This window comes from Amblyomma americanum, chromosome 10 (genome assembly GCF_052857255.1).
Source record: "Amblyomma americanum isolate KBUSLIRL-KWMA chromosome 10, ASM5285725v1, whole genome shotgun sequence".
Lineage (NCBI taxonomy): Eukaryota > Metazoa > Arthropoda > Arachnida > Ixodida > Ixodidae > Amblyomma > Amblyomma americanum.
In genome coordinates this window covers 46,421,016-46,447,746 of record NC_135506.1, presented here as the reverse complement: position 1 = coordinate 46,447,746, position 26,731 = coordinate 46,421,016, and the positions used below count along the sequence as shown (strand labels likewise).

General features: G+C 44.4%; 2 protein-coding genes across 2 annotated transcripts; one reads left to right on the top strand and one right to left on the bottom strand.

The window, feature by feature from the left end:
• The first annotated feature begins 86 nt into the window (after positions 1-86).
• Positions 87-11,040, top strand: Gale (UDP-galactose 4'-epimerase). The gene is made up of 9 exons (XM_077641165.1): positions 87-422; positions 769-924; positions 1,647-1,765; positions 2,502-2,615; positions 4,121-4,300; positions 5,309-5,489; positions 6,457-6,548; positions 7,090-7,282; positions 9,771-11,040. Exons 2-9 carry the CDS (start codon positions 801-803, stop codon positions 9,833-9,835), a joined length of 1,068 nt encoding a protein of 355 aa, XP_077497291.1. The 5' UTR covers positions 87-422; positions 769-800; the 3' UTR covers positions 9,836-11,040.
• LOC144107924 (trafficking protein particle complex subunit 12) lies at positions 10,991-26,661 on the bottom strand. The gene is made up of 14 exons (XM_077641162.1): positions 26,283-26,661; positions 25,075-25,366; positions 24,263-24,504; positions 23,547-23,723; positions 22,902-23,015; positions 21,711-21,824; positions 21,376-21,514; positions 20,144-20,256; positions 19,714-19,786; positions 18,166-18,239; positions 17,389-17,487; positions 16,205-16,302; positions 15,123-15,210; positions 10,991-12,534 (listed from the first exon to the last, which is right to left on the bottom strand). Exons 1-14 carry the CDS (start codon positions 26,454-26,456, stop codon positions 12,280-12,282), a joined length of 2,052 nt encoding a protein of 683 aa, XP_077497288.1. The 5' UTR covers positions 26,457-26,661; the 3' UTR covers positions 10,991-12,279.
• Between the last annotated feature and the right edge of the window lie 70 nt (positions 26,662-26,731).

Genomic DNA, 26,731 nt, shown 5'->3' with positions numbered 1-26,731 from the left:
TCGAAAATCGCCGCACATTCACAGCTTCCTACACGGTTCGAATGCACGGCAATGACAGACCGGAAGTGCGACAGCGCTCCCTGTTGTTTTTCACTGGAGCGGGTATAGCGTTTCCTGTCAGCATCTCAAGTTACAGCATGGGTAGTTCACTCTAGCATGGGTTACAGTAAAGCGGTAACAAAACAATTGTGTTGCTGTACAAAAATTAACCAGACATGCCTTAATACCGTTATTTTTCTTTTGTAATAATGTTAGAATTTGTGGTTGTGGTGGCGCTAAGGTGCCGCACGGAAACCGAAACAGAGGACTGCCTTGGAGGAGGGATCTCGAGTTGGTGATGTGGTCGTGCAGCTGACTTGGTTGGGACGATAGAACAGCAGTAGTCGCATCGATATCCCCACTGCACCACGTAGCGCGTCGACGTGAGTAGAAAGAACACCTCCCACTTATCTCTTTGCCGAGAATTTCGAACCTTTCGCTCCGAGCGCAGATTTCGAGATGTCCGGAAATCGGCCGTCGAATGAATGGAACGCGATTACGGCGCGCGCTCTTTGATCGTGCTCCAAGAGAGACGTCTGAACTGTGTGAACATGCTTTAGAGATCTCTATAAAGCTTCAGATACTGCGAAGAAAAAATGCCATTCATATTCAGTTGGTGCGGCGCGTATTTTTGCCAGTGTAATAGCGGAGTGTGACATTCTCTTACGTCACCGTCTCGAGGCGGACGTACTACGTGCAGTTCTCGGTGCAAAGGTCGTTTCTTGATAGGTGCCATCGTCTCTGGCGGGAGAGTGCGCAAGATGTCCAAGGGCAGCATATTCGTGACCGGAGGCGCCGGCTACGTGGGTAGCCACACCGTCCTCGAACTGCTCAACGCCGGCTACGATGTCGTCGTCATGGACAATTTCCACAACGCTCATCCGGGTACGGCGATTGATGCAATTGTTCCGATGGTTGTTTCTCTCCGTCGTCTTTTTTCAATTTTTCTTTCTTTCAGCGGCGCTCATATCTTACAGCTGTGGTAGCGGTGCGCGTGCGTCTGCTGTTACGCGCGCGCCTTACCGCGCATGCGTAGCCTCTCGAAGCAGACGACGCACAAGTTGTGCTGAGACGTCTTTTTTTTTCGTTTGTTTTAGTGTTCGGGTGAAAGCTAAGCGCCTTTCAAAGCGGACTTATGCTCATGAAAGATGCTTGCTAATGTCGTGCGGGATAAGCAGTAATGTGAAGACCACTACCTGAGCTGGCAGCTTACGATTTGCCGAGCGCCGATTTAGTGAAGAGAAAAAAGAAAAATTCTGCTGACAAAAAAAAAAAGTTCTTCTGCTAAAGCCGGATTTTTTTAATGTTCTACTCACCAGGAAAACGCACCATGTATGTGTAACTTTGAAGAACCAAGACCGAGGAGTCTGTCCCAATGACACAACCTTTAGCTTTTGCAATCTTCAAATATACACTATGAGAAATGTATATGGGTCGTGTGCCGTGTCCATAATAATAATCAGCTTTCCATTGCTTTCCTGCGAAAAAGTTCACAGCACTGTGAATGTGTTTGTAGATAACACTGTAACCACTATGCAAACAGGTGAAGTTCTCTTTGTATCTTTCCCACTCATTGTAGATTGATATGGGCCCACTGTTTGTTCCAGATAAGGAAGGCAAAATGCCAGAGAGCTTACGAAGGGTGCAGGAACTGACCGGCAAGTCGGTGACATTCTACAAAGCAGACCTGCTGGACCAAGATGCCATAGACGACATCTTCAAGAAGGCAAGCGTGACACAACATTGTTTCATGAAAAACAGACCGAAGCATGCAGCATATAAGCATTTTAATGCAAAGCATCATTCTCCCTGTGCCGATGCCATGATACATGCGTGCAGACTAACAGCACTTAATAATCATGGCACACCTTCACAGCAGCACGAGAGACATCAGTTGGCCTAACCATTGCCACTCTTTCCATGTGAAATGCTGCCAAGTCTTCTTTCACACCAGAAGAGAGCTTGCCCTCTGTTCACATTGGTTGCCCTGTTTAAATCAGTGTTCCATTCATGTTGGCCAAACAAGCTATCTATCAGCTATCCATCTATCAGTAGAGATAGATTTATTCGTAATTCTGATTTAAATCTGTTCTGCTGCACATGCTCTTAACTGAATACATGTTCTAGCACAAGGCATGCTCTGGAAGACATCAAAACCAGCAGTGCAGAGTTCAAAGAAAAAACTCCGGGTAAAGTTGTCAGACCTGTGGCTGCATAACTTTTTTTCTCCGAGCCTGGGAACTTCCAGACTTAAAAGTATTTTATTTTGATTTATGCTAACAAGCCGTCTGAAGGTGCTGGTGCAAAAGATCAAGATGTGCATTTGCAGATCCAACTGTCTGAAGACTGAGGTTATAAGCAAAGTAGGTGTATCATTTGAATGGGGCTCAGCTAGAACAATAAACTTGAAAGCAACACAATAACCCACTATGATAAGATTATTTTTCTCCCTGTCCATGCAGCACCGCTTTGACTGCGTCATCCACTTTGCGGCACTCAAAGCCGTCGGCGAGTCGTGGAAAATTCCACTGGACTACTACCGCAACAACCTAGGTGGAACTGTAAACCTGCTCGACGTGAGTTACCGCACATTCGTATGTGCATCAACGCCTGCATCCTTCCAAGCACATGTAGAGTGTATCCTCCTTCACCTCGTTTCCCGCTTTGTTTTTTTTTCTTTCGCTTTGTTTTAGTTATGGCGCGAGCTCAGCGTGCGAACAGTCCACAGCTGGTTATGCCAGCCACCTGCTTATGTCTGGCGCAAGCCACGTACAAGCTTTGCAGCCTACAGGCTCTCGTTGCAGCTGATCTTGCATACTTAGGTGGATATGGTGACAGACACAGATTTGCACAGAAACAAGTAGCATGAAACTCAATGAGAGAATGAAAAAAAAAAATTGTAGAGGACACTTAAGCTCCGCCTTAAGGGTATGACACGATAGCGCAGTGGGTTAGGCTTTCCATTCTGAGCAGTTTGACACCTTTGAACGCATTTTCATTTTTAATTGTTTCAATTAATTAATTGATCAATTAAGCCATTTAAATTTTCTTAATTAGCACCATCAAGCATTGACTTTTCATTCTGAGCATTTTGACGCCTTTGGGCCCCCTTTTTTCAATTTTTTTCGTTTCTTTAACTAATGCATTAATTACAATGATTTCATTAACTCGCCATAGCCTAAATCACATATCATTCAATTATCAATCACTAGAACCTCAAATTACCTTGATACGATTATTTCTGACACACGGTGCCGACTACTACTACACCGACGGCTTTTTGAATGAATGAGATGTATATGCTATCGCATAATAGGTAAAGTGTTGGCCTACAGATTAATGTGCTTAACCCCATATACCAGTCTTTAGTGCATTGTGGTATCTTTTTTCCTGTTTTCTTTTTTGGAGGCCAATTCATGCATCTACACTTATATGTTTGCATGCGGGCTCACATGTTGCAATCCAGCTCGACAATTTTAAAAACGGACATTCTATTTGGCTCTTATAGCCTGTGTGATTTGTTGCCACATCAGCTCTGTTTTGAACAGCTGTTTTCAGACAACAGCAACAAACATTTTTCCTTCACATGATGGATTTGCATAATGAACTACAGAGCAGAAGCACATAGATAGACCTCTATTAGAATCAAACAGTTGTTACGGAAAAATGTATGAACGGCATTGGAACACTGAGTTTGAATAAGCCAAAATGAAACAACCAGTGCTGAGAAACTGATGGGCACATGTCATCATAGGCATCAAATTTGATTTCTTCCGTAAGAAAATTTAACTGCACACATAAGATGTTCATGCAGAGAAATTTTTGTGCTGTTTAACTTCACTATGTTAGGAGAATGTGCACACCTTTGGGCATAACTCTCCTCTTATGCAAGTAAATAAAGGTTAGAACTGCACACTAATGTTGAACTTCACAGTTATGTACAACTCTTAAACCATTTCACAGCTGTTGACAGCAACGCACTCTCAGGACAATTAAAACAAAGCTTTCACAAGTCTTTGAATTCATGATAAAGTGTCTCGTAAGAGGGACGAATACAGAGTAAACTGGTGCTCATGCGCAGGTGATGAGGAACCACGGCGTGAGGAAGCTGATATTTTCTAGCTCATGCACTGTGTATGGCGTGCCCCAGTACCTGCCCATCGATGAGGACCACCCGACGGGCCGGTCCTGCACCAACCCTTACGGACGTACCAAGTACTTCATTGAAGAGATGCTCAAGGATCTCAGTGCGTCAGAGAAGGTGCGTGCTGTTCCAAGTGATACCACCAACTGGCACAATGCATAGTGATACCATATATATCTCTCATTTCTGTTCAAACACACACATTTGTTGCACACCAGGGCTCGTGTGCTCTGTGTCACAACCCATCGTAAGTAATCCACTAGCATTAAAAACCAACCACAAGAACCGCAGTGCTTGTGGTGTCCTGTTCATTGGAGGGCATGCATTCCTGTTATTACCAGGCATCAATCCATTAGATTCTATTGTCCACCTCCCTCTATATGACAGGCAACAAAGTCTGAGTATTCAGTTGATGATTACCCCATAATTATGCAATAAAGATGTAATTACTGCTTGGCATCCACGTGTCACAAGCACGCCTTTTCCTGTATATTACTATTTTTCCTCTTGGCATACAAAATCCAAAAGTCGTTTTCAACCAAAAATATTATTTTTGCGCAAAGTGGTCGTTGCCTTTCATACTGGAGGCACCTTTACATGTACTTGTGCGACATTTTTAACTGAGAAGTAAGCAATTAAGAATGCTTTTTGTGACTGTTGTTGTGCAGATATTGTAGGTGTTGGCTAAAAACACTAAGGAACTTCCTCATACATACTATTCACTTACTTAATGCAGCCAGATCTTGCAGAGATGTCTTATTTTGCAACTGTTAGCGGCTTGCCTGGTCCACTCAGAAACGACATAAAATTGCTGTTTCGCACAAAACTGGCCACTGAACTGCACGTCGTGCAGCACAGTTGCTATCAGAAGAGTTGCTTGTTCCATCTTTCCTCCTTGATGGTAGTGCCAGTGCTGTAAAGTGCTGCACCGCTTGACACTTTGACTCCCCAAGTAGCGCTCCTGCCCTTCCAATCTATCTCGCACTCATTCTGCCACCTTCTCTTGCTACTTGTGCTTTTGGCTTGACTAAACCGACCTCAAGTTTCTGCACAGCTGATAACTCAAGCAGTTGAGTGCGGGCACACTTCTCTGACTGCCAGCGCCGATACCGTTTTCCAATCCAGGGCTGGTCGATAGTTCTGCTCCGTTACTTCAACCCTGTGGGTGCTCACGAGTCTGGCTACATTGGCGAGGATCCTCAGGGAGTGCCCAACAACCTCATGCCGTACGTGTCGCAAGTGGCCATTGGCCGGCGCCCCGAGCTGTTTGTTTTTGGCAATGACTTCGACACCCACGATGGCACAGGTGAGCTGTATTTGATTTTCCCTCTTGCAATTCCCTTCTTTCCGATCACACATTACAGGTGCACATTAATGCAGTGCTTCAGTGATTAATAAAACGCCTTAACTGAAGTTCCCAACTTAGAGCTCATGGACATTTCAGGCCTTCGGAAACACTGAAGTTGTCAAAGTGCTTGCTCCCTCTGTAGCTGTGTACACCTCTTGAGTGGATGACTAGACCACATGGAGTCAACGTGTTACTGTTCAAGTCCAGCTCGTGAATTAAGGAGAGACCTGGCTCTTAAAAAAAAACTTTCAATGAAGTTACAATTATGCAATCTTCAGGAAACATGTATTTTTGTGTGCCGATTCTAAATATGTCATTTATTTCATGTAAAACAAGTCCTTGTGAACTTATGCAATATGCTTATAAATTTTTGGAGAGAGCTCATAATACAGTTCGCTGCACGGAACTTGCTGAAACGTAGGTGACTGGTTTGTCTTGACATCAAGGACTGAACTAAGGGTAAAATTATCATTCTGCTTATCATAGAAGTTGAGTTATAAGAGTTAGTAGAAAGTACCGGATTCACAGTCACAGTTAGCTGCTCAACCTGCCCTTCATCGCTGTAGTTGAAGTTCCTCAGTCATTGCATTATTTTACTTATTTACTTTTATCGCCCAGCCTAGTGAATGCCGCCAATGCTGACAATGTCCGAGGGAAAGAGATTTCTTTCTTGACAAGAAAAGAACGCTATGTATAGCTGATACGCAGCTGACAGAAATGACAGGAATACTTAATTGTAAACTGCTGTCGGTGCAAAGATCACCGATTTACAGTTGAATTTGTGCAATCTTTGATTCATGCCTGCAGTTATAGTGAAAGAAAAAATAGCTATCGTTGCTGCTTTTTTATTTAGAGTGATTAACAGCCGGGAGAAAGCAAAAGAAAGGCACAACACTGAAGGTGTGCGTATTTTGTCGTGACGCAGGTGTGCGAGACTACATACACGTGGTTGATCTTGCGAAAGGTCATGTGGCAACCCTAGACAAGGTCATGGCTGGAGACATAGACGGATGCAAGGTTGGTGCCCCTCTCCCGTGTTTGCTACAAGAAAAACTGCAGCATTTATCTCAGCTAGCTCATAGTCTCCTGCATAAATGCGACCACTTCCCACTTTGCATCATGAAAGCAGAGAAAGACAGGTAGCACAGTGGTGTTTAATCTAAGCACAAAGTTATAGACTGGTGATTAGACTATAAAGCTATCTGTAAATAATGAGTCTGCTGGACGAGGAGAAACTTTTCTTATATCTAAAAGTATTACAAAAACCGTGGTGAAGTTGCAGTTTTGGTGTTGTCCATGTTTTATCTACTCTGGCATGGAGATACGCGTTAAATAAAATCTAGGGAGCCATAAGTTCATTATCAGCTTAAATACTGCAGCTCCTCACACTTTCGTTTATTGTTGAGCTCTGTTTTCTTACTTCACCTAGTCTTTTGAAGCACACTATTTCGCTTGACTAAGCTTTCTTTTCTCTATCTTGTGTTGCACTTTAACTGGTTTGCTTGTCCTGGAGTCCAAATTTTGAGGTTTGACAACATGTAACGCCTTCTATCTGCAGCCCTACAACCTGGGCACGGGCCGTGGGTCATCTGTGCTGGATGTGATCACCGCGTTTGAACAGGCCAGTGGTGTCAAGGTGCCTTACAAGATCGTCGCACGGAGACAGGGTGATGTTGACGGGCTCTTTGCAGTTCCGACCCGTGCTGAGCAGGAGCTTGGCTGGAAGGCCGAGAAGTCTCTCTACGACATGTGTGAGTTGCGTCATGCCACGCACTGTAGCACTGGCAGGGGCACAAGGTCCCGCACAAACCAGCTGCTTTCATTTACTTAAGCACATATTTAAAGGAATATAGACACCTAATTTTAATACCGTGTTTTCTTCATTTAGTTTGGTTTTATGGCTTTATGAAGTTTAACATCCCAAAGCGACTTGGGCTACGAGGGATGTTGTAGTGAACGAATCCGGATGATTTTGACCACATGGGTTTCTTTAACTTGCACTGACATTGCACAGCACACGTGCCTCTAGCATGTCGCCTCCATCGAAATGAGACTGCCACGGCCGGAATCAAACCTGCGTCATTCGGGTCAGCAGCCAAGCATCGCAACAATTGAGCCACCATGGCGGCTGTTTTCTTCATTTAAACGATGCGATGGACATTAGAATACATGGATCATCATGTGGTATTTACTTATGACCATAATATAGTTTAACTGAATGTCTTCTCTCATGGTTTTTCTGTTTCAGTTTCATCAACCGAACGATGGCTATGGCGTGTAGTTAGACTTTAGGTCATGGGAGGCATGAAAAGCTGCAATATAAATGCTGATATGTAGTTTTAATTCACTACAATACTTAAAACAGCATGCTTCAAAAGCTGGAATGACAACAAATGACGTATCAGCAGCCGCATTGCCTTTTTTTTTTTTCTGCCTCATGTGACCTATGACTAACTACACATCACAGCCACCATTTGATTGATGAAACCGAAAAAGAAACAGCGTCAAGAACAAATTGAATTATAAGTTATTCAGTGGTCGTAGGCAAATGCCACAGGCTGAGTCATGTATATTAATGTCTAACGCATCATCTGAAATAACAAAACATGCAATCAAAACATTATTGTCTATAGTCCTTTAAAGGGGCACAGAGGATAATTCCATAGAATTTTTGTTCTCGGTAAAATTCGATTGTTTGGCCTTTTGTGGCTACGTTGGTGTTCATTCAGCACTAAAAGATGTATTTACTGCACAGAAATTTGGATTTCAAAACGAAATTTTCCCCGCAACTCGATTCAAACTTGTGACAACGATGACGTCGAGATGATTATGGGCTCCACGATCACTGTCTGGAAGTGGGTGGCAGTGGGTCTGCCCTCGGAGATCCGCAAAGAAAAAAAAAAACCACTCAACGTCATCGCAGTATACAAACTCCGTTTCCAGTGAAAGTAGCTTCTTCAACATTTGGTAACCAGTCGATATTTAATTTGTGCTCATTGTCCTTTTAATGAAGCTCAAGCTGGATTTTTAGTGGAACTGGGACACCAATCCGTCAACAGACCGAGAGTGTCACACTAAAAGAAAGAAGCTAGTTCGGAACAATTAGTACACTAACTGGCAGCCTATGGAACACAGATTTCAAACGATACAGGGCTTATTAACATAGCACTTGGTGTAGTATTAAGTATACATATCGTTCCCTCTTAACCTCAGGCAGGCAGTCCACGGCTGCATGCAATAAAGGGACACTGAAGGCATCTCTATCCAATTATTTCTCTCAGTAAAAATTGCTTGTCTGGCTCCTTGTGGCTATACTAACATTTTTCCAGCAGCAAAATATAAATTTATTGCCAGAAAATTGGATTTAAATATCTTCCCAAACTCCCAATTCGTAACATCTTTACCGAAAAGGACGGGCTGCCACTGTTTTGAAGTGAATGGAGATGTAGAGTAGCCTTTGGGATTCACGCCCAGAAATCGTTGTCGACGCACGCACTTTACCTGCGAAGTTGGCTGGTGATGGCAACTCGTGTATTTAGTTTCTGGTCTTTTCTGGCTATTAAAAGCTCTGTATTTGGTGATAGTTGTCGCTTAGCGATTAGAAGGCAGTAACCTATTGATACAGTCAAATTTGTATTCATCCCCAGTGTCCCTTTAATAACTGGACAGCAATGACATCACTGATTCTTTGAACATGTGCCTTAGGTGATGGGACACAGTGGCATGAGCATTTTTGTGCAAATTCCCTTTAAAAACAACCTTTTCTGTTTTGCAAGTGTGAGTTAGTTTGGAATCGAGATGAGTGACTGGTGGAGACACATTTTTTGTTTGCCTTTCTTATCAGTCTTGGTCTACTTGACAACAGGGAGAGAAGAGACATTAACAGAGATTTCATTCTCTTTGTAGGCTTTTGTGGCAGTAATTTTCTATGGCTAGCTACACCATTACTAGTCTATTGTAGGAACATAAAAGCTGTCTTACACGCATGTTCATTATCTTCTCTCGAAAGTCATTGCCCATAATTGATCAGTTAGGATCAAAATTGCATAAGCAGCGAACCTCAAACTGCAAATTGAAAAAATAACATATGCTTAAGGTACTTCATATAACTGGCACTGGAGCCACACAGAACACACATTTGTTATCTAGGTCTTTTTTTTTTTAATATGTACAGATATATACATGGCTGAAATCGTTGAACAATGAAGTAACGCTTTTTTAAATATTTTTCTTCTCAAGGCAAAGACATGTGGAACTGGCAGAAGAAGAACCCCAACGGTTTTCTAGGGGCCGGAGATCAGTAGCAGAGATGGGAGAGCCTTACCCGACGACATTTTGTAACTTCCAAACTTCTTTTTGATGTCCTTGGTTGGGTCTCATGTAGTCAGGGTTGTGCTGTGATCTTTCGTTGACAGGACCCCAAAGAGCGCAAAGTAAGAAGACAAACGAAAGAACACTAGTCGCATCTAAGGCCTTTTGCTGGTTGTGTCGTTGTTTTTGCCTGCTTTGTTCAGATCATGTCACTGCAAGCTTTTGTTATCTTTTTATTCTTTTACAAGCCACTACCAGCCTCTGTCTTCTCGTCTTGTGCCTAGTCAGAAGCATCTCAAATTGTCAATCTAGTCTTTTAATTTGTGCCAAAGACTGCTGCGGATAGTAATGCAGTACAGTCTTTGTCAAAAGTAAATGGGCCAGTTAAGGTGTAACTGCGCTAGTTCATCGGGGCATGCAGTGGGGCTGCTACTGTGCTCTACTGTCAAAAGCAGTGTTTACCATGCTCCCTTAAAGCTTAAAAACACATTGTTTGTGCACAGCATGAGCTACACACTTTTGAAAAAGATCGATATGCATTTGCACTTACCATGATGTTGATGCATGACAGAAAATTTCCTGCAGGCCACGTTTAACATTCTTTTTACTGTTTTACCAAATTTTATTACTACACTAGCTATAATACACAGCTGTTGCTAAGTGGTTAACATTCGTTGCATGACTGTCCGCAGCTGGAGAGGCATTAATAGAAGTTTGGCACAAGAAGATGGATTTTCTATTTGTTGTTTACTGTTTTTGTTGTTCACTGTGTCAGTCACTGAAGTATCATACATGCTTGCCATGTTGACGCAAATTTAAGCGCCCCACTTTTTAAAGTAGAGACATTTGAACTAAAGCAGAGCACCCAGACTTGAAGAATTTGTATTTTAATAGGGGTCATCAAAGAATCAGTGCTCAAGATTATGGGGCGCTTAATTTTGCATTAATATGGTAGGCAAATAAAGGCATGAAGTACTATTTTATGCATTTTGCATTGCTCTATTTACTAGACTTCTTACATCTATAGCCTAAAAAAAAATGGTTCCTTTTATTGTAGTATACACCCTCTGCTCCAATGCGAGCTTGTTTTCATAGTGGTATGAAATGTTTTTTGAAGAGTGTTTTTATAATAAAAATCAAACCACAGATTTTGTCACACTGCCTTCTCTTTCACAATAAACTTATGTTTTATTTTATACCCATGCTAGCAAACTTTTGCAAAATGCTTGTCATCATGAACACCTCTTTGCTCATATTCTGGTTCCATAATACTTTAATGTGACTCATGGCAAATTCCAATAGACTAAAGCTCTTATAAAATGGACATCAAAAATTTTTGGGCACCAATCTGTGGTTAGGATATCTGACCATACAAAAACAACTGGACCCAAGGTCCTAGAACAAATCCCGGCAGCACGGGGAAAAGTTACAGGCCATGGTATTCTCGAGCAACATTTTTTTTTGCCAGCATCACATGTCACAACTCTTCTGCAGAACGAATGCATTGGAATCCTCCGCAATTCTATTTACAAAGATGTGCCATGCACTGCAACAGCAATGCAGTGGCAAAGCTACAGTTTGCAATGCCGCAATCAACTAGGTTTACAGCAACTCTCATCTCCCTATCCCTTCTCGAGCCACTGTTATTTTATCATTGTTAATCTGGTTTTACCAGACCTATCAATTCCATTCCCTCACAATCTTTATCACCATTTAGATACAATCAAGCTTACTGTAGTTCTCAATATGTACTCAGCCACAAACAAGCTGCACAGTAACAGTAAACATCTCTTTCCGGAATGTTGGCAACTGACTTCATCAAACACCCTCAGAGGAGCAAAAGCACCTACAGCACAGTTTTCTATAGCTAAGCATGTGAGGCTTGAGTAATTATCAACACGTGGGAGTAATACTAAGGGTGCATATGCATTCTTCTGTGGTATCAATTTGCAGCAACGATATTAGATGGCTAGCTCAATCATGCGGGTAATGTCTGTGACGGCCTAAATGCTACCAGCAACTTGCTGAGAGAAAAATTTCATGTTAAGCAGTACAGCTAGGTCACCTGAAAACGACCAAAAAAGCATGTTCAGCACAACTGTCACTATATACATCTCAATATCATTGTATGAAACATAAATGCTTTGAACTGTCTTTCACACTGCGAATATTTTTCTTAATGTTATCATGCTATGCCAGACACCATAATTATTTTTTTGTCAACCCCAGTGTAATATTAAACTGACCTGCACACCATTCCAACATGACGAGGGGCGAGTTATGTGAAATGACGAAGTGTTGAACTTGGCACAAACTCATGCAACAAGTCCGTCAAAGAGCTGCGTACCCACTGACCTCATTATGCACGGTATACAGCACCTGTGCACCATTGCTGGTCAGGTCGGACTGTTTACAAGCGCACGCTGCCCAGTCAGCGTCACGTCTTGGCTGGCTGCAGCTTGAGTGAAGCCACGTTGAAGCCGTCGCCAGCGTGCTTGGCGACCAGGCGGAGCATGCTCCGCTTCTTGGTGACCGCCTCCGAGGACTGCAGCTCGTAGAGTGTGCACACGTTGAACAGGAAACCCTCGTGAAGGCACAGCACAGGGTCGCCGTGCATGGCCGTCTCTAGCAGGCTGACAGATTCACTCAACCGGCCCAGGTAGAGAAGGCAGACTGCCATGTTGTTAATAAACTGCGTGGCAAAACACGGCAAGAAACTTTCAATCAGACAGTGTCCTGCCATGAGCTGTTGAGTTGTAATCTAATCTGACAGCCAACAATTTCTCGGGTGAGACAGATATGTCCAGAAAAGCTGTCAATGGCTTGCTAAGTGCCACTGGTTTGTGCAATACAGTGAGAAAAGCTGAGTGGCCAACAGCCTACACATGTTGCTTCATGGTGGCCATGAACCTGACTTGCTGGTTCCTCCACCAGACTATTGGTGATTAAAAACAGGTTTGAGTAGGGAGAGCATTCTCTTCAGGATAACACTGTCTCCGGTGGCGGGCATTTCACTACGACAGTTAAGTGCCCCACTGTAATTGAAGATTCGCAACTCGGCGCTATAATGTACAGCTGCACCGATCTACACAGTGGCTTAGTGGCTGAAGCGTTTGGCTGCTAAGCCCACGAATGTGAGATCGAATCCCGCCTATGGCAGCCACATTTTGATGCACACAAAATGCCCGTATGCTATACAGTGTGAGTACGCACGATCAAGAACCCCAGGTGGGCAAAATTGATCCGGAGCCCTCCACTGTGGCATCCCTCAAAGCCCACGTACAGCTCTGAGACATTAAACCCCACGTAGCATACCATATTCGTAGTGGCCATATTTTTTAGACTTCAAAAAATGCAATCCTTGTTGCTGTTGCAGCGCAAGAAATTCTGGCTCTCCAGAAGAGTCACAACTAAACCGGCTAGCCTTGGGGCTGATCGAGGTGCTTAGAATACGATCATTTCGAGCACCCCGAATGCACACCACTCTGGAAAGCTGAAGCAACAGATAAGCTGGACGACCTCAGCATGGAGCTCAATTGCTACTTCTCCGACACCCGAGAGCATTTGCCAGCTAATTTTTTTTTTAGTGCGCTATCACTAGATTGGTCACTAGAGAAAAAGCCATTATGTCCAGGTGAAGCTCGGAGGAGCGTCGCGCCAGCTGCAGCCGAATGGAGAGAGGGCGTGAAGGTGAAGAGTGAGAAACGTGGTTGTGTGCACATACAGATGCCAGAAAAGAAAGAGGCGAAGGATGAAGTCGCCAGAGGACCGTGCAGAGGAAATCATGGAAGAAGCTGGTCCTTTGACAGAATCCGAAATCAAATGGCATTCATGGCGAGCTGAACAGCAACACAAAAGAAGCGAGCACCAACGTGAGTCAGCCGATCCAGTGGTTATAGTGAGGTGGCGAGCCGAAGCAGATTGGTGAACACAGCGTAGACTTGCTAAACGAGAGATGGGAACGGATGAAGAGCGAGAAACAAGAGGCAAATGATGAAGTTGCCCGAGGAACATGCGGTCGAGAGGCATGTGCAAGTGGCTTCAGAGATCACTGAATAGATGGAACGACGACTGAAATCGCAACGAGCAGCTTTGGCGGCTTATTGCAAGAGGAAAGCCGAGGAACGACCGCAGGAAGATTTGAGTGAAACTCAAATTTACTCAAATTTTCAAGCTTATAAAAAGCTAAACAATAGCCAACGAGCTAGTGCACCTAAGTCACATTTAGCTTAACCAGGTAAATCGGGGGAATTTTTTTTCTTTTTTCCTCTTTCTTTCACATGCCAACAGACCTCTTCTGGCTTACTTCATCAGCGCACGTGTTTCTGGTCCGATGGGCAAGACATGCGCTGTACCGAGGAGGCTCTAAGCGGGAGAAGAAAGGCTGTGAGGTGTCTCGAATCGGGGAGCAAAGAAAAACCGGATCGAGACCGAAAGTGGATAATTTCGCCCATCAGGTCACACCTTTTTGACGTTGCGCTGTTTACACTATGGAGAGGCCTATGGTGTGCCACGACTATCATATACCTACACCATAGTGCTGAACTCCAGGCTGACGATATGGGGTCCTTAAATGTGCAATAAAGACTTGGTACATGGACATTTCCGCACCCCACCACTGTTGAGCGCAGCTCTAGTTGCTGTGCGCAACAGGTGCACTAAAAATGCAAGCTGTACGTCAGGAGATTAGTAAACAGATGCACAGTTCAGTGACACAGGCACAGTAAAACCTACCTCTGCAGGTCAGCGAAGAAGCTAGGAACACCTTCTTCAACAATGTAACTAAGCAGACCCAGCTATTCCAATGCAGAGATTACAAAATTAAAATAACAATCAAATGGTATGCCACAGCATCACTGCAGACAAATGGCAGTTTTTTCATTCTTGTATACCATTTAGGCAAACTAGTGAGATATATACTACAACCATATTGTATTGGATGCAAGCAATAAGCTTATGATGATCCATGGCTGTGTCCCTTTTCTTTAGTGGTTAAAGTTCAAGTGAATTTAATCGCACTGAAACGAATTTAGTCAATAATGGCAGCAGCACCACCGATCTCATGTAAGGCAGTCCCAACACTTGAAACATCATCTCAAACTCAAATTTTAGTCCCAACACGTTATTGAGCTGCCTACAAATGTGTGTGCACCCCTTGACTTCGAGCGATTGCACGCATGCTGTAGCAGCAAGGCAACAAGTTCAAGCCACTACACGGTGGTATGAATGCACAAGAAAGGCGCAGAGCGAATGAAACACCAGAGCTAAGATATAACATGCCAGGGGATTCTTTGGCTGCAACTTGCTGGCCTCCTCGTAGAAGTGATACGCCTCCGAGTAGCTGTTTTCAGCCAAGGCCATCATGCCCCTGCAAAGGAAAGACACGTGCGATGCAGTAACAGTCAGCAAACAAGGCAGCTCAACTTGAACCAATGTACACAAAATGTGCATTGAACACATACTCTGGCACCTGAATAAAATGCACGCAATTCCTATGAGCCAGGCTGCACGCTCTACCATGCTTCTATATTTAATAATTACTTCTCTATGTAAGCAAGTGGTATGATTCATGTTCCATTATGTAGAGTCGTGCCCAATGAACATTACTGTAAACTGGTTGCTGGTAAAGTGTGTGCACTTTTCCCTGCATCTGAACAGTGTAGTGCAGTCCAAAGTGACAATGAATATGGAACTGGTCTGCAAATGAATGGTGCGGTCCTTGTCAAAAGTAACGAGTCCAAGTGGTTTGCTTTCAAGTCATGCAGTGGAGCTCTGGCAGTATCCGTGGAAGTTCCAAATTTTGTAGGAGCAAGGACAAGAGTTCCTCCCATCTTCGAGAGATTTGAAATGTTTGCAATGCATAACGAGCCACACAATAAGGCTGAGAGACAAACCTGTAGGGCTCTTACTTACTTCTGACAAAGGCTGTACATAGCAAAAATAAGAACATGGACATGGCAAGAAATACACATACTAAATGGCTACGAACACATAACAGAGTACATAACTGGTATATTCAGTTGCTGCTCCCTTTAAGCTCTAACAGCTGGTTTACACCTCCATGCTGTTAGTAACTGTGTGTAAACAGTTAGGGTTTAACCTGCAGGTTCAAATTCCTGAGGAATCGGAGCCAAGGTTCTTCTGAAAGCTTCACAAAGAGTTCAGGCTGATGCTGGCTCTCGAATGCAAGTAAGAAGTTGCCCACTGTGGCACTGAACTGAAACCTGTAGTGTATTGCGCACAATGCTACAAAGGGAGGCTGGTGAAGGGTGTGTGTATTGTGTCAAGCATTGTGCACTGCTACTGCAAATGCCATGAACTCTCTCCTGCAGCAAGAAAAAGTGCAGCTAATTTGGTCTTACTTGTTGATGAGCACTTCAAGCCGGCCTTCCAGCCCCATGCTGTGGTACAGGGCCTCTGCCTTGTGGAAGTGGCTTTGCGCAGAGTCTACATCACCCAACTGTTAAACGAAGAGAGCAAAAATTAAGGGGACAAAATTACTGCAGAATGGAATGTTTCACTATAAACGGCTCCCTCTCTTGTCTCAACGCATAAAGTAAAAACAGGTTTTTAAATGATAGCACATTTTCTAGGGGGCCAGAGTCACCAAATGAACGCAGAGAATGCCAAATCAATCCAAACACACTCAAGAGAAGAGGATTAGCAGGCTTACAAGTGAGTGAACTAAAGTTAAAGGGACAGTGAGACCAACTCCACCAAACTTTTGTCCTCAGTGAATATCAATTCTGTGGCGCTTTCAGACTAAGGCACCGTTTTTCCGGCAGCAAGAGATGCATTTATTGTAGGAAAAATTGCATTTCAAAATTTTCTTTTCACTCCATTCAAACTCAGATGTCCACGCCGAAAAGAACTCTGTAATCACAGTTTGGAAGTGAACGGCGGTGTTGCCTAGTCTCGGGGACCCTGCGGACAAAAAAAAAAACCTGTCTGTCACACCATAGTTCTCTCGCAAAAACAGCCAGAGATGGCGAAATGTGTATTTCGGTTCATTACTGTTTTTATCTGATAAAAACACCTTTCCAATTACAGCAGTGCATCTGTCATTAGAACACAGTAATCTGTCAGTATAGGCAAACTTCAATCCATCCTCAGCGTCCCTACAAGAAAAGGATGTCATCAGTCACTCGACTCAAAGACTGGCAAGCGAATGTTCTGCGTGATGGACTCAAAAAAAAAAATCATGTCCTGTATCCACTTCTCTAACTTCACTTGCATTCTCAAGCCTAGTGAAAACCACTAGAGAAATTAGCTGGGCACATCAAACCGCAATGACATGATGGTGCGATTCTAATATGACCACGGAAGTGAGTGCCCATGAAAACAAGAACTGTCCAAAATTTGCTGCACAATAACCACTATTAATAAAATCGGCTGTAACTTCACCATTCTGCTTTCAGCCTATTGCAGCCAGCACACGTGTTTACCAACCAGCACAACATGCAAATGCCCAGTTTCTTCAAAGCAAAATTTTTGCAATACTGATAGGTATTCCTTAGCCTGCTTATCAGATGCCACTATCTCTCACCTGGAGGTAAATCCTGCCGATGGCCGAATGCAGCTGCGCCTTTCGGCCAGTGTTCTTCTCGAGCAGGATCCGGGCCACCTTGATGGCCACCACATAGTCCTGCAAGACACCCGAGTTCCAAGAGCTGCAAGTCAAACTCAGTGGCAGTATTTAAGCATGGGTAGCGCATTCCACTGTTTCATGTATGCCAAGAACAAAAGAGATTTGCGGCAAAAAGAAAGTATTAATGCATTAGGTGCCAAGCATGCACTCCGGCACACCCCACCAAAATAGCACCTACTATATGCCCTATTTCATTCGAACCATGACAGAATCGTGGCAGCCCAGAGCCAGCTAATCAGAGAATCAGCAAACCTCTACTACCCTTATCACTGGTTATCACAACTGGTCGATGCATTGTTCTCGTGTACAAGCAGCTTCGTCCATAACGTTTCATGCCTGCCATACATACAACAGTACTGCCAATCGCGTCAACGAAAACAAATACAGACTTCACTGTCAGCATGCTGCATGCCTTACTCCTGGTACAGGGCAACAACAAGGTTCCAAGAAAAACCTATGCAATGCCACATCTCATAACGACCGTGCTTTATCAACCCTGGAAATGTCAAATAAGTAAGCCCAGAGATTCAGTAGACCGCTAAAGCATGTCTGCAAGCGTCAGCTGCCCCCAAAAATGCATGCTGCTTTTCATACCTTTTTCATCACTCTTTTTTGCGCATACAAACATGTTTGAACACTTATGAACAAAAGGGTGACGAGCAAACTGAGCCTTGCCTTCTGGTTGAGGACGCAGTTGAGGATGGCAAAGTACACGCGGCACTCACGGTCTTCCCACAACTTCATGGAAGCTGCAAATCAATACGCACATTTCCTCAGACTGCTTCTTACACGAGACAGAGACCAGCTTAAAAAACGCCATACAGTCAAAAGCCTATTTAATAAAGTAAATAGGCACTATGCATTATTGTGATGGTCTGTATGTATATGTGGGGCCCCGAGGGTACATGTGGGCTATGGAGGATGCCGCAGTGGAGGGCTCCGGAAATTTTGACCACCAGGGGTTATTTAACGTGAACTGACATCGCACAGTACACAGGCCTCTAGAATTTCGCCTCCATTGAAATTCAACCACCGCGGCGGGGTCGAACCCGCGTCATTCGGGCCAGCAGCCGAGCGCCGTAACCACTCAGCCATCACGGCAGCGTCTAAATGGACTTTAGCAGCCCCTTTTTCAAGGTCCACGAACGTGTTTACTGTCCTTAGCTCCTTTACGAGCACCAGCGATCACCTCAATATGTGAACGGCACCCAACACACTGCATGAAGCCATTGCAGTTTCATAAAAAATCCGGTGTTTCAATCTGCATGCAGTGCAATTTGATAGTGTTTTCAGCAATAACATCTAGCACATTACTGACATCTTCGCACTGCTTTTATTATATACATATATTTTAACTCTTCACTGAAGGGTGACCAAAGCTGATACATTACTTTGATTTTTCCTTCTTTATGGGGTTGAACATCATAAAGTGACACATGCTATAAAAAACAGCGTTATGGGAGGCTTCGGATAATTTAGACCACCTGGGGTTCTATGAAAGTGCACTGACACCACACCGTACATGGGCCTCTAGCCTTTTGCGTCTATCAACATGCAACCGCTGAGGCAGGGATTGAACCCGCGTCTTTTGGGTCAGCAGCCGAGCGCCACAACCACTGAGCCACCATGGCAGCGATACATTATTTTGTGTCTGAGAGACTACAACAAACTGAAACGTACGAATAATATCAAGGAGAAAATCAATGTCTAATGTACTGAAAGACTCACAAAGCGATGATGTCTAAAATAGAAAGCTTAATTGTTCAAATGTCCATATAATTGTCTACAACACTCGAACAGCATGCTCTGCTGTGTGTTTGTGATTTTCATCAGAGCCTGCTGGGCTCGACATAGCTTTCTGAGACATGAGAAGTAAACCATGATTCATTCAAACGTGCACGCTCGCTCGTTAAGGTGTTGTTTTGAGCCTTGGACCATTCGTAAATGACACCAGTGCACCATTTCAGTGCTGTAGACAAGTGTGCGGACATCTGTACAGTGCTAAAGGTGCACCCAAGATAACCTTCTTACCTCCACCTGTCAGAATGAAGGGATAAAACTGCAGTGGCTGCAAGGATATAACTTGTGTTAATGCACTCACACAACTCTTTATTATACTAAGACAAGTTCCTCTTTGGTATGACACTAGGATCGCCATAACCATCATCGTCATCCCAATCTTGCACAAGCCTGACCGCAATCACTAGAATCTCGTCAACTCACCCTGCCTCAGCTGTTCACTCATGTCCAAAAGGCTACCATCCTCAGATATGCCATTCGTCAAGTTTCCAAGGATCTGCACAAGAAAAAGCTGTCAGAAGCTGTCGGAAGTGTAACTTCTGAGAAAGCAGCCACAACATTTAAAATTTTCTTGCTGACAATCCATCGAGACTTGTCACGAGAAGTCTTGAAAAGCCTTTTGTAGCAGCTGAACAGAACCAATCTTTTAAAATTTACTTTTCTCATCATCACTGCTTATACTTTCACCTGAGCAAACAGCAGATGATTTTTAAATATGACTGCCAGCAGCACCACTGTGTCATATCTAGGATCAATAACAAGGCTGCAATTCTTGTTTCATACATTTACAGCATTACACTGCGGCGCCAGCAACACTGAAAGTCTGAAATCGTCGAACTGCATCTACGCTTACCCTGTGCACAACATTGAGGAGCTTGTACAGAGAGTTGAGAGCCGTGCAATGGTTCCCTTGAAACTGTGGCAGCTCTGCCAGCAGCAAACGCATGGCAAAGGGTACCATCGAACCTGCAGCCACCAAAAGGGTTCCACTTAGAAAGCTATCAGGCGCTAAAGTGTTTTGCTGGGACTGTTCAGGACTGCATTCTGCATGACATTATTTGTTCTCCACTTTGTAGGAAACCAAACGAGTTAACAGTATTCAAAAGTTTGGAACAAGAGAAACAGTATGCAAATGATGTCTGCATAAGAAATCTTATGTTACGCTGTCAGGTCAGGGGAGATACGTATTTATTTGGACAGGTCATAATTGTTAGGGCTGATAATAATACATAAAGCGAACACTTCCACTTAAATCAGAGCACTCATATTCGTTTGACCCTCATAAAGACTGGTGTAGAACTAGCGACCCTACCTCGTTGTCAAATTAATGCAGCCCTGGAATATGTTAGACAAAAAAAATTAATAAAAGAATTGCCACAATAACCAAACAGTAAATACAGCATTCTTGGCATAATACGACTAATCATGAAAACAGTACCCTTAGTAGTCTCTTCTGTCGAGAGTCTCGTGACCAATCAGCCTTACGCTAGGTAATGGATGCTACTCTACATGCCTGCATAAAAATCTTGCTCTCAGATTCAGCACAGAGACCAGCAGTAATAGACAGGTAAAATCTCCTAGCACACTATGCAACAGTTAAAAAGAAAAAAAAATAACACTGAACAGAGTGGCATGTTTTGTTTTGAGTAAAAGTTGATTCTTCTACTCTTTCAGGGTATGTTCACGCCTGTCCGTCAGAAAAAGACTCATTTATTGCTGTGGGTACTGAATTAAAAAATTTTCCCATCACTCAATTCAAACCGTGATGTCTGCAGAGAAAAGGACTCAGCGACCACTACTCTGAAGTGAATGATGAAATAGTGCAGCCTCAGAAATTTGTGCCAAAAAATTTGGTGCCAATACACGCACAGTTTACTTGATATCGGCTGACGATAGCGATGCCTGTGTTTCGTTTTCGGGACTTTTCTAGCTTTTAGAAGCTCTGCTTTCATTGAGAGTGGTATCTCCATGATTAGAGCATGGTAACCTATTAATAAAAGCCAGCTTTAATTTCTTCTCAGGGTCCCTTTTAAAGCAAGTGCAGTGGAATGCCACCCCCGGCCCCAATCGGGTAAGAGCAGTTACCCCGCTTGCCCGGATAGGTGTCAGGGTAGAACTCGTAGAACAGGTCGGGCTTGTCCAGGTCCCCAAAGGCATCTCCCTCAACCTCCGCGTAGGCAAACTTGCGCTGCTTCGCAAACAGTGCCAGCCGTGTGTACCACAGCTGCAGAAACAAGGCCAAACGTGGCAGTGTCACGACATGCCATAAACAAGCAGTAAAAAGACGAGATCAAGACCCCTTTAGTGCATCTTTAAGGATGAAAATAAATAAGTACGTAAATTAAACCAGTGAGCAATTGAAATGCAGGTTCGACAAATTTACAAACACATTTTTAAACAGCCACACGAGGAAAGCTTGCCTGCAGGGAGTAAGGGCTGTGCCTTGACGGGTGACCACCAGACCCTGGGCCCTGGCCCACGCTGGTCAGCAGCCTAGTTGTCAGGTTGATGGCTGCATTATGACACTGAGCTCCCTGCAAGTTTCAGGCGCGAAAGCAACCAGAAATCGGGTTAAAAGCACTAGACATTTAAGGCTCGGGTTAGAAAACGTGTTCAGCAGTGGTCACTGCCACTCTGCCCTCTGCATGCAGCCTTTACACAGCAGGCTCTGTGCACCAGTTTTATCTCACACGGCAAGAGACACCTCTCGATACCAGAACCACATTAGCCGGAACTGCAGGCAGAACCAAGCCGCTTTGAAAGCAACAGCTTTAGAGCCGTCACTCCCATTCAGCAGAAAAGGCAGCATCACTGTTGTGTCGAGAAACTCACGTCATGACCTCTTTGCTTGACGTGGCATAGCACCACTGGCATGCAAGGATCAGCGAAAAACCTCCACGATCTGATGTATGGCACTGCCCCAACAGACAGTGCATGAGCAATTAAAAGTTTCCTCAGTGCGGAACCTGTGTCCAGGTGGAACGCTCCTTCGTGGCCATGCGATTGTGTGTGTAGTACAGTGAGTACTAATCAATGTGTGTGTATGTATAGAAGCAGCATTATGTGCATACACTGCAGTGTGAAAGACAAGACTGTGGAAACTGGGCCGAGATAAATGTGATATACGTGTGAATGTGAACAAAGAACTGTGACTGTGTCTGAAAAGAAACAGCTGAAGCGAGCCATAACGCCATCACTTCACATGCTTAAAGGTGCGACTTTATTATTATTACTTTGGCTATAATACAAAATATGAAATAAACAGAATGCTTTTGTTGCTGGAAGTGTCATAAACAAGAGAAATAAATGCATGCAACATACATAGGTGCAGCCTCGTAGGTGCAGCCTCTCAGAGGCTGCACCTACGAGTGAAACTATAAGACAGGCATTAATGAGCAAAAGAAAAGTATTCTGAGCATATAAAGGATGTATACACGTGTCAAAATGGGAACTCTTCTGTGATGTTCTGTGGGACTATCTTCTCGCTCTTCTTCCAGGCTCGCCTAAACAGCATTGTATTCTATGTATCATGCACCGGACATCAGGAAAGTGCTAAGGCTGGTCCTACAAATGGCCTGCATTTAAGAGGCTACAGTAGTGGCAAAACTTACGATGAGTTGCTTCAGCCCTTCTTCATTTTGGGGCACGTCATCCGCTGTCAGCGTCCGCCGAGAACTTGCTTCGTCAATAAGGTGTTCCTGAAGGAGCACCCGGACTGGATCCATCTGCCGTTGCAGTACAGACGAGTGAAAAATAAAAGAAAATAAGACATGATTAGTTTTGAGACATTGCAGGAAGAATAAATGAAAGAGGGAAAAAGATACTGTTCATTGCCCACTGGAGCAGCAAGCATGAAACAGCTAGCTTAGTAGAAACTCGCAGTAGTAGTATGCTAGCCATGCTAAATCTGACACAACCACAACCTTCTCAGAGGAGCTCCCACAGTTTGACAGGGGCCATGAGTAGGTACTCAAAAACTGAACTCGAGGACGGCTGGTAAAAAGGAGGCTCTAATAGTGCACCCTAGCCAGTAATCGTGCCCAAGTGCTTCACCCCATGTGGCCTTCTTCACTGGTATTGCAGCAAAAACAATGAGAATGATTTAATATCCACAGCTCATTCCTTGCTCAGTGGCCGTAATGTTCAGCGCATCATGTTTTAATCCCCACAAAAAACCTTACTCGGGACAAATATGAAGAGGGGTGAAACAAGGAAACAATTAGAAGTGAAACTGCGAAACAATGTACATGGTGCACCTGAGGCTCATCAATAATGACACCAGGCATGGTGAGATGTTCTCGCTCCGGAAAAACGGTGCCAGGCTCGGACGTCGCAAGCCTGGCTAGGAAGTCCCTCGTGGCAGCCGATGGCAGCCAGTTGTCGTAGGCACAAATGTCGCCATCTTCCACAGGCTCTGTCATCAGGCAGGGCTCCTGAAATGCAACTTACCAGTGAGTTTCGCTAAATACTTTTTAGCAAATGAAAAATATTACAATTGCAGTGCTGATTGTTTCTGTGTAAGTACACTAAGAATTAGAGCTTAAAAAGCAGTCCAGTGTTGCATTATCTGCTCACATGGAAGCAGCACTATTGAAAGAGAACAAATTTTGTTTCCCCTGGTGTGAGAACACAGTCACATTTTAATTAAAAGTATGTTAGGTGAACCAGAACTCACATTCTTTAGTATTTCTACGTTAGCTGCCATGATTATGTCCAAAGCACATTGAAGTTTGAAGTTTATTTAGACATAGAAAACATGGCACAGTATCCCCGTGAGATGCGGGAAAGCAGGCTTTAACGCCTCCTGTGTGATTTCCGTGTGATCCAGCAGTGCTGGATCTTGATTCTAATATTACTGCACAGCCCTACAGAAGCCAAAGTTATGTACTAAGTTCACATAGCAACACGTACATCCTGCTGCCACTCTGAGGGTCTCGCAAAGGTGGTGTAAGAGCAAGTCATTAACACAAACCTGCCCAAGGGAAATGGGGCTTGCGCTCCCCGATGACCTTCCAGACTGCTCAACGCCAGCAATGCCAGCAGCGAGGACATCAAAGAACGCCTTTCCTTCCTGGTCACCACCACTGCAGTCACTAGAGAAGAATTTGCTCAAAGATGGTCCTTCCTCTGAGACGCTTCGTGAAGCTCCGTGGTTCTCCTGTGGCTCAGCGACGACAGGCTCTTGAGCAGGCATCGAAAAGAAAGGTGTCGGGCCTGAAGAAGGGTTACGGAAGAAGAAGGTGTGATGTGGTGTCACGGGCTATGTCAAGCACTGGGCTATGCCAAGCACTGGGCTATGCCAAGCACACCATCTGCTACACGCAAGTGCTAGCGGACGCTAATATGCATTTATTTGTACCAGTGGTCACTCTTCAAGGGCGTCCAACAACCACAACCAGGTGCAGCTGAAGCAACAGTCACAGCAAAAGGATCCTGAAATAGGCTAAACTTTTTATGTCCTAGAAGCACTTGCAGCACAAACAACTGACAGAAGCCTAGTGAATCAGCACTCTGCTTCAATTTGAGAACAGTTACAGTACATAGCATCAGCATTCAGTACAGTGCCAGTGCTCAAGTTCAGGTGCAGGCTGCCAATGCAAGATAGTTGAGGTGACTAAAAATTTAATTATCTGCACATTTCCAATGCGTTACTTGGTGGAAACCCTCGGTGCTTTGAACAAACTAAATGCCGCCTGACCAAATTGAGTTAGGAGATGCTAACCATGCTTTACTCAATGCATGCAGTGCTTTGGAATGGCCGTCTTCAATAGAACTGCGCAGTACCTTCAACAGCTTCCTGCGCGATGACTGCTACCTCGGGCTCTTGAACAGTGCCGTCGCCAACGGAAAAGAACACAGACGAGTCCTCTGGTGGTCTCTCGTCGACCAGCGGTGCTTCTGAAACCCCATCCTCTAATGCTGTGCCTGCCTTCTGTGCCATGTTCACTTCCGAGACACTTTTCATCATTGGTGACGTGCTAACGGCCAGTGAATCAAAGAAGGAGCATGCTGCTGCATCGGTCGGTGTGTTGCTGAAGTACCGCTTTAGGTCTGTGTCTTTCCCCGGGTCAGAGTCCTGCACGTTGAGGCATGTGTGAAGGTAGGACGACAGGTGCAAGTACAAATAGAGACAAAGTTCAGCACCAAAGGTTAGACTAAGTTTTGCACTCTATACTACTTGCAGCACAAGCTTACCTGCGTCGTGTGGTCAGCTGACATGTTGCATACTTGGCTGCATGCTATCACCAATTAGACTAGAGTGCATGCGAAACGAATTCTGATGGAGAAGTTGTACTCATTGACATGTGCCAGCACAATGCAAAGAACAATTAACATCCCATTCAGCAAATATTATGCTTTCCTCCAAGCAAAGTATTCCAAAAGCCACGACACCCTGTTTCTCTATATTTCTCAATGCACACACGTGATTCACATAATTCACATACAGACATACAAGTATCCTTAGCCTTAGGATTCAATCATGTCTTAACCATTATCATCAGAATTACATCAGTATCAAGTGAGATGCACTTGTATTGATGAATCTGTCAGCGTGAACAAAATAAGATATGCTGTATTGAAGTGCACAAAATAGTAGAATGACACATTGTCATGATTCCAGGCAATGATCAGTGCTTAAAGTTATGAACAGTGTTTGTGATGTGACCCTGTCATATTCAAAGGGCCCCTGTCGATTAACGTAGCTCGTTAGCTACGGTAATTGTCAAACCGGTTATGGCATGTAACGAGTTCTCAGTCGATCGGTACCTGCTGTGACAGCGAACCTGTATGAAACCAACTATTACTTCGCGAGACCAAACGCTGACTCAATGATCAACGAGTCTTCCATTTCAGCAAGCCACAGTTCCAGACAGCACCCACACTAGAGCTCATCAAATGTAGCGATCAAGCGCAGCACGTCGGAATTAACTGTTCACACAGCCCGTTTATGAGAAGCGGGCTCGGATGATGCGAACACATGCAGTTCCTACCTCCGAGTAGATGTCTGTCGTTTCCAAGGCCACCGTTTCCATCGGCGCTGAGTCATCCTTGTCGTCGGCTTCGACGACAACGCCCGGCGCAGCGGCGTCCGAGTTGGCGGCTGCGTTCGCCGATTCGTCCAGGCCGAGAGCGTCCGACGTCGCAGGAGGGTGTGTGTCGGACATCGCGCCGGTGATTCGCCGTTCCTGCCCGCACGACACGTCCGGAGCTTCGCGATATGAGTCACACCTTTCTTCTCAACCGAGCACGTGGACGTACGAGCGCTTTGCGAGCATCATCGGAGCAAGAGCGACTTTAAAAACCGAAAGCAGCTGCTAGCGACAGTCAACGTTTGTTTTGGACTCCGCCAAGTCTTGCCCGAGCACATTTAGCTATTTCGACGGGCGCCAACACGTTACCAAACGCAGTACGCAGTTTCACATGCAGTGTTTAGTGTAAT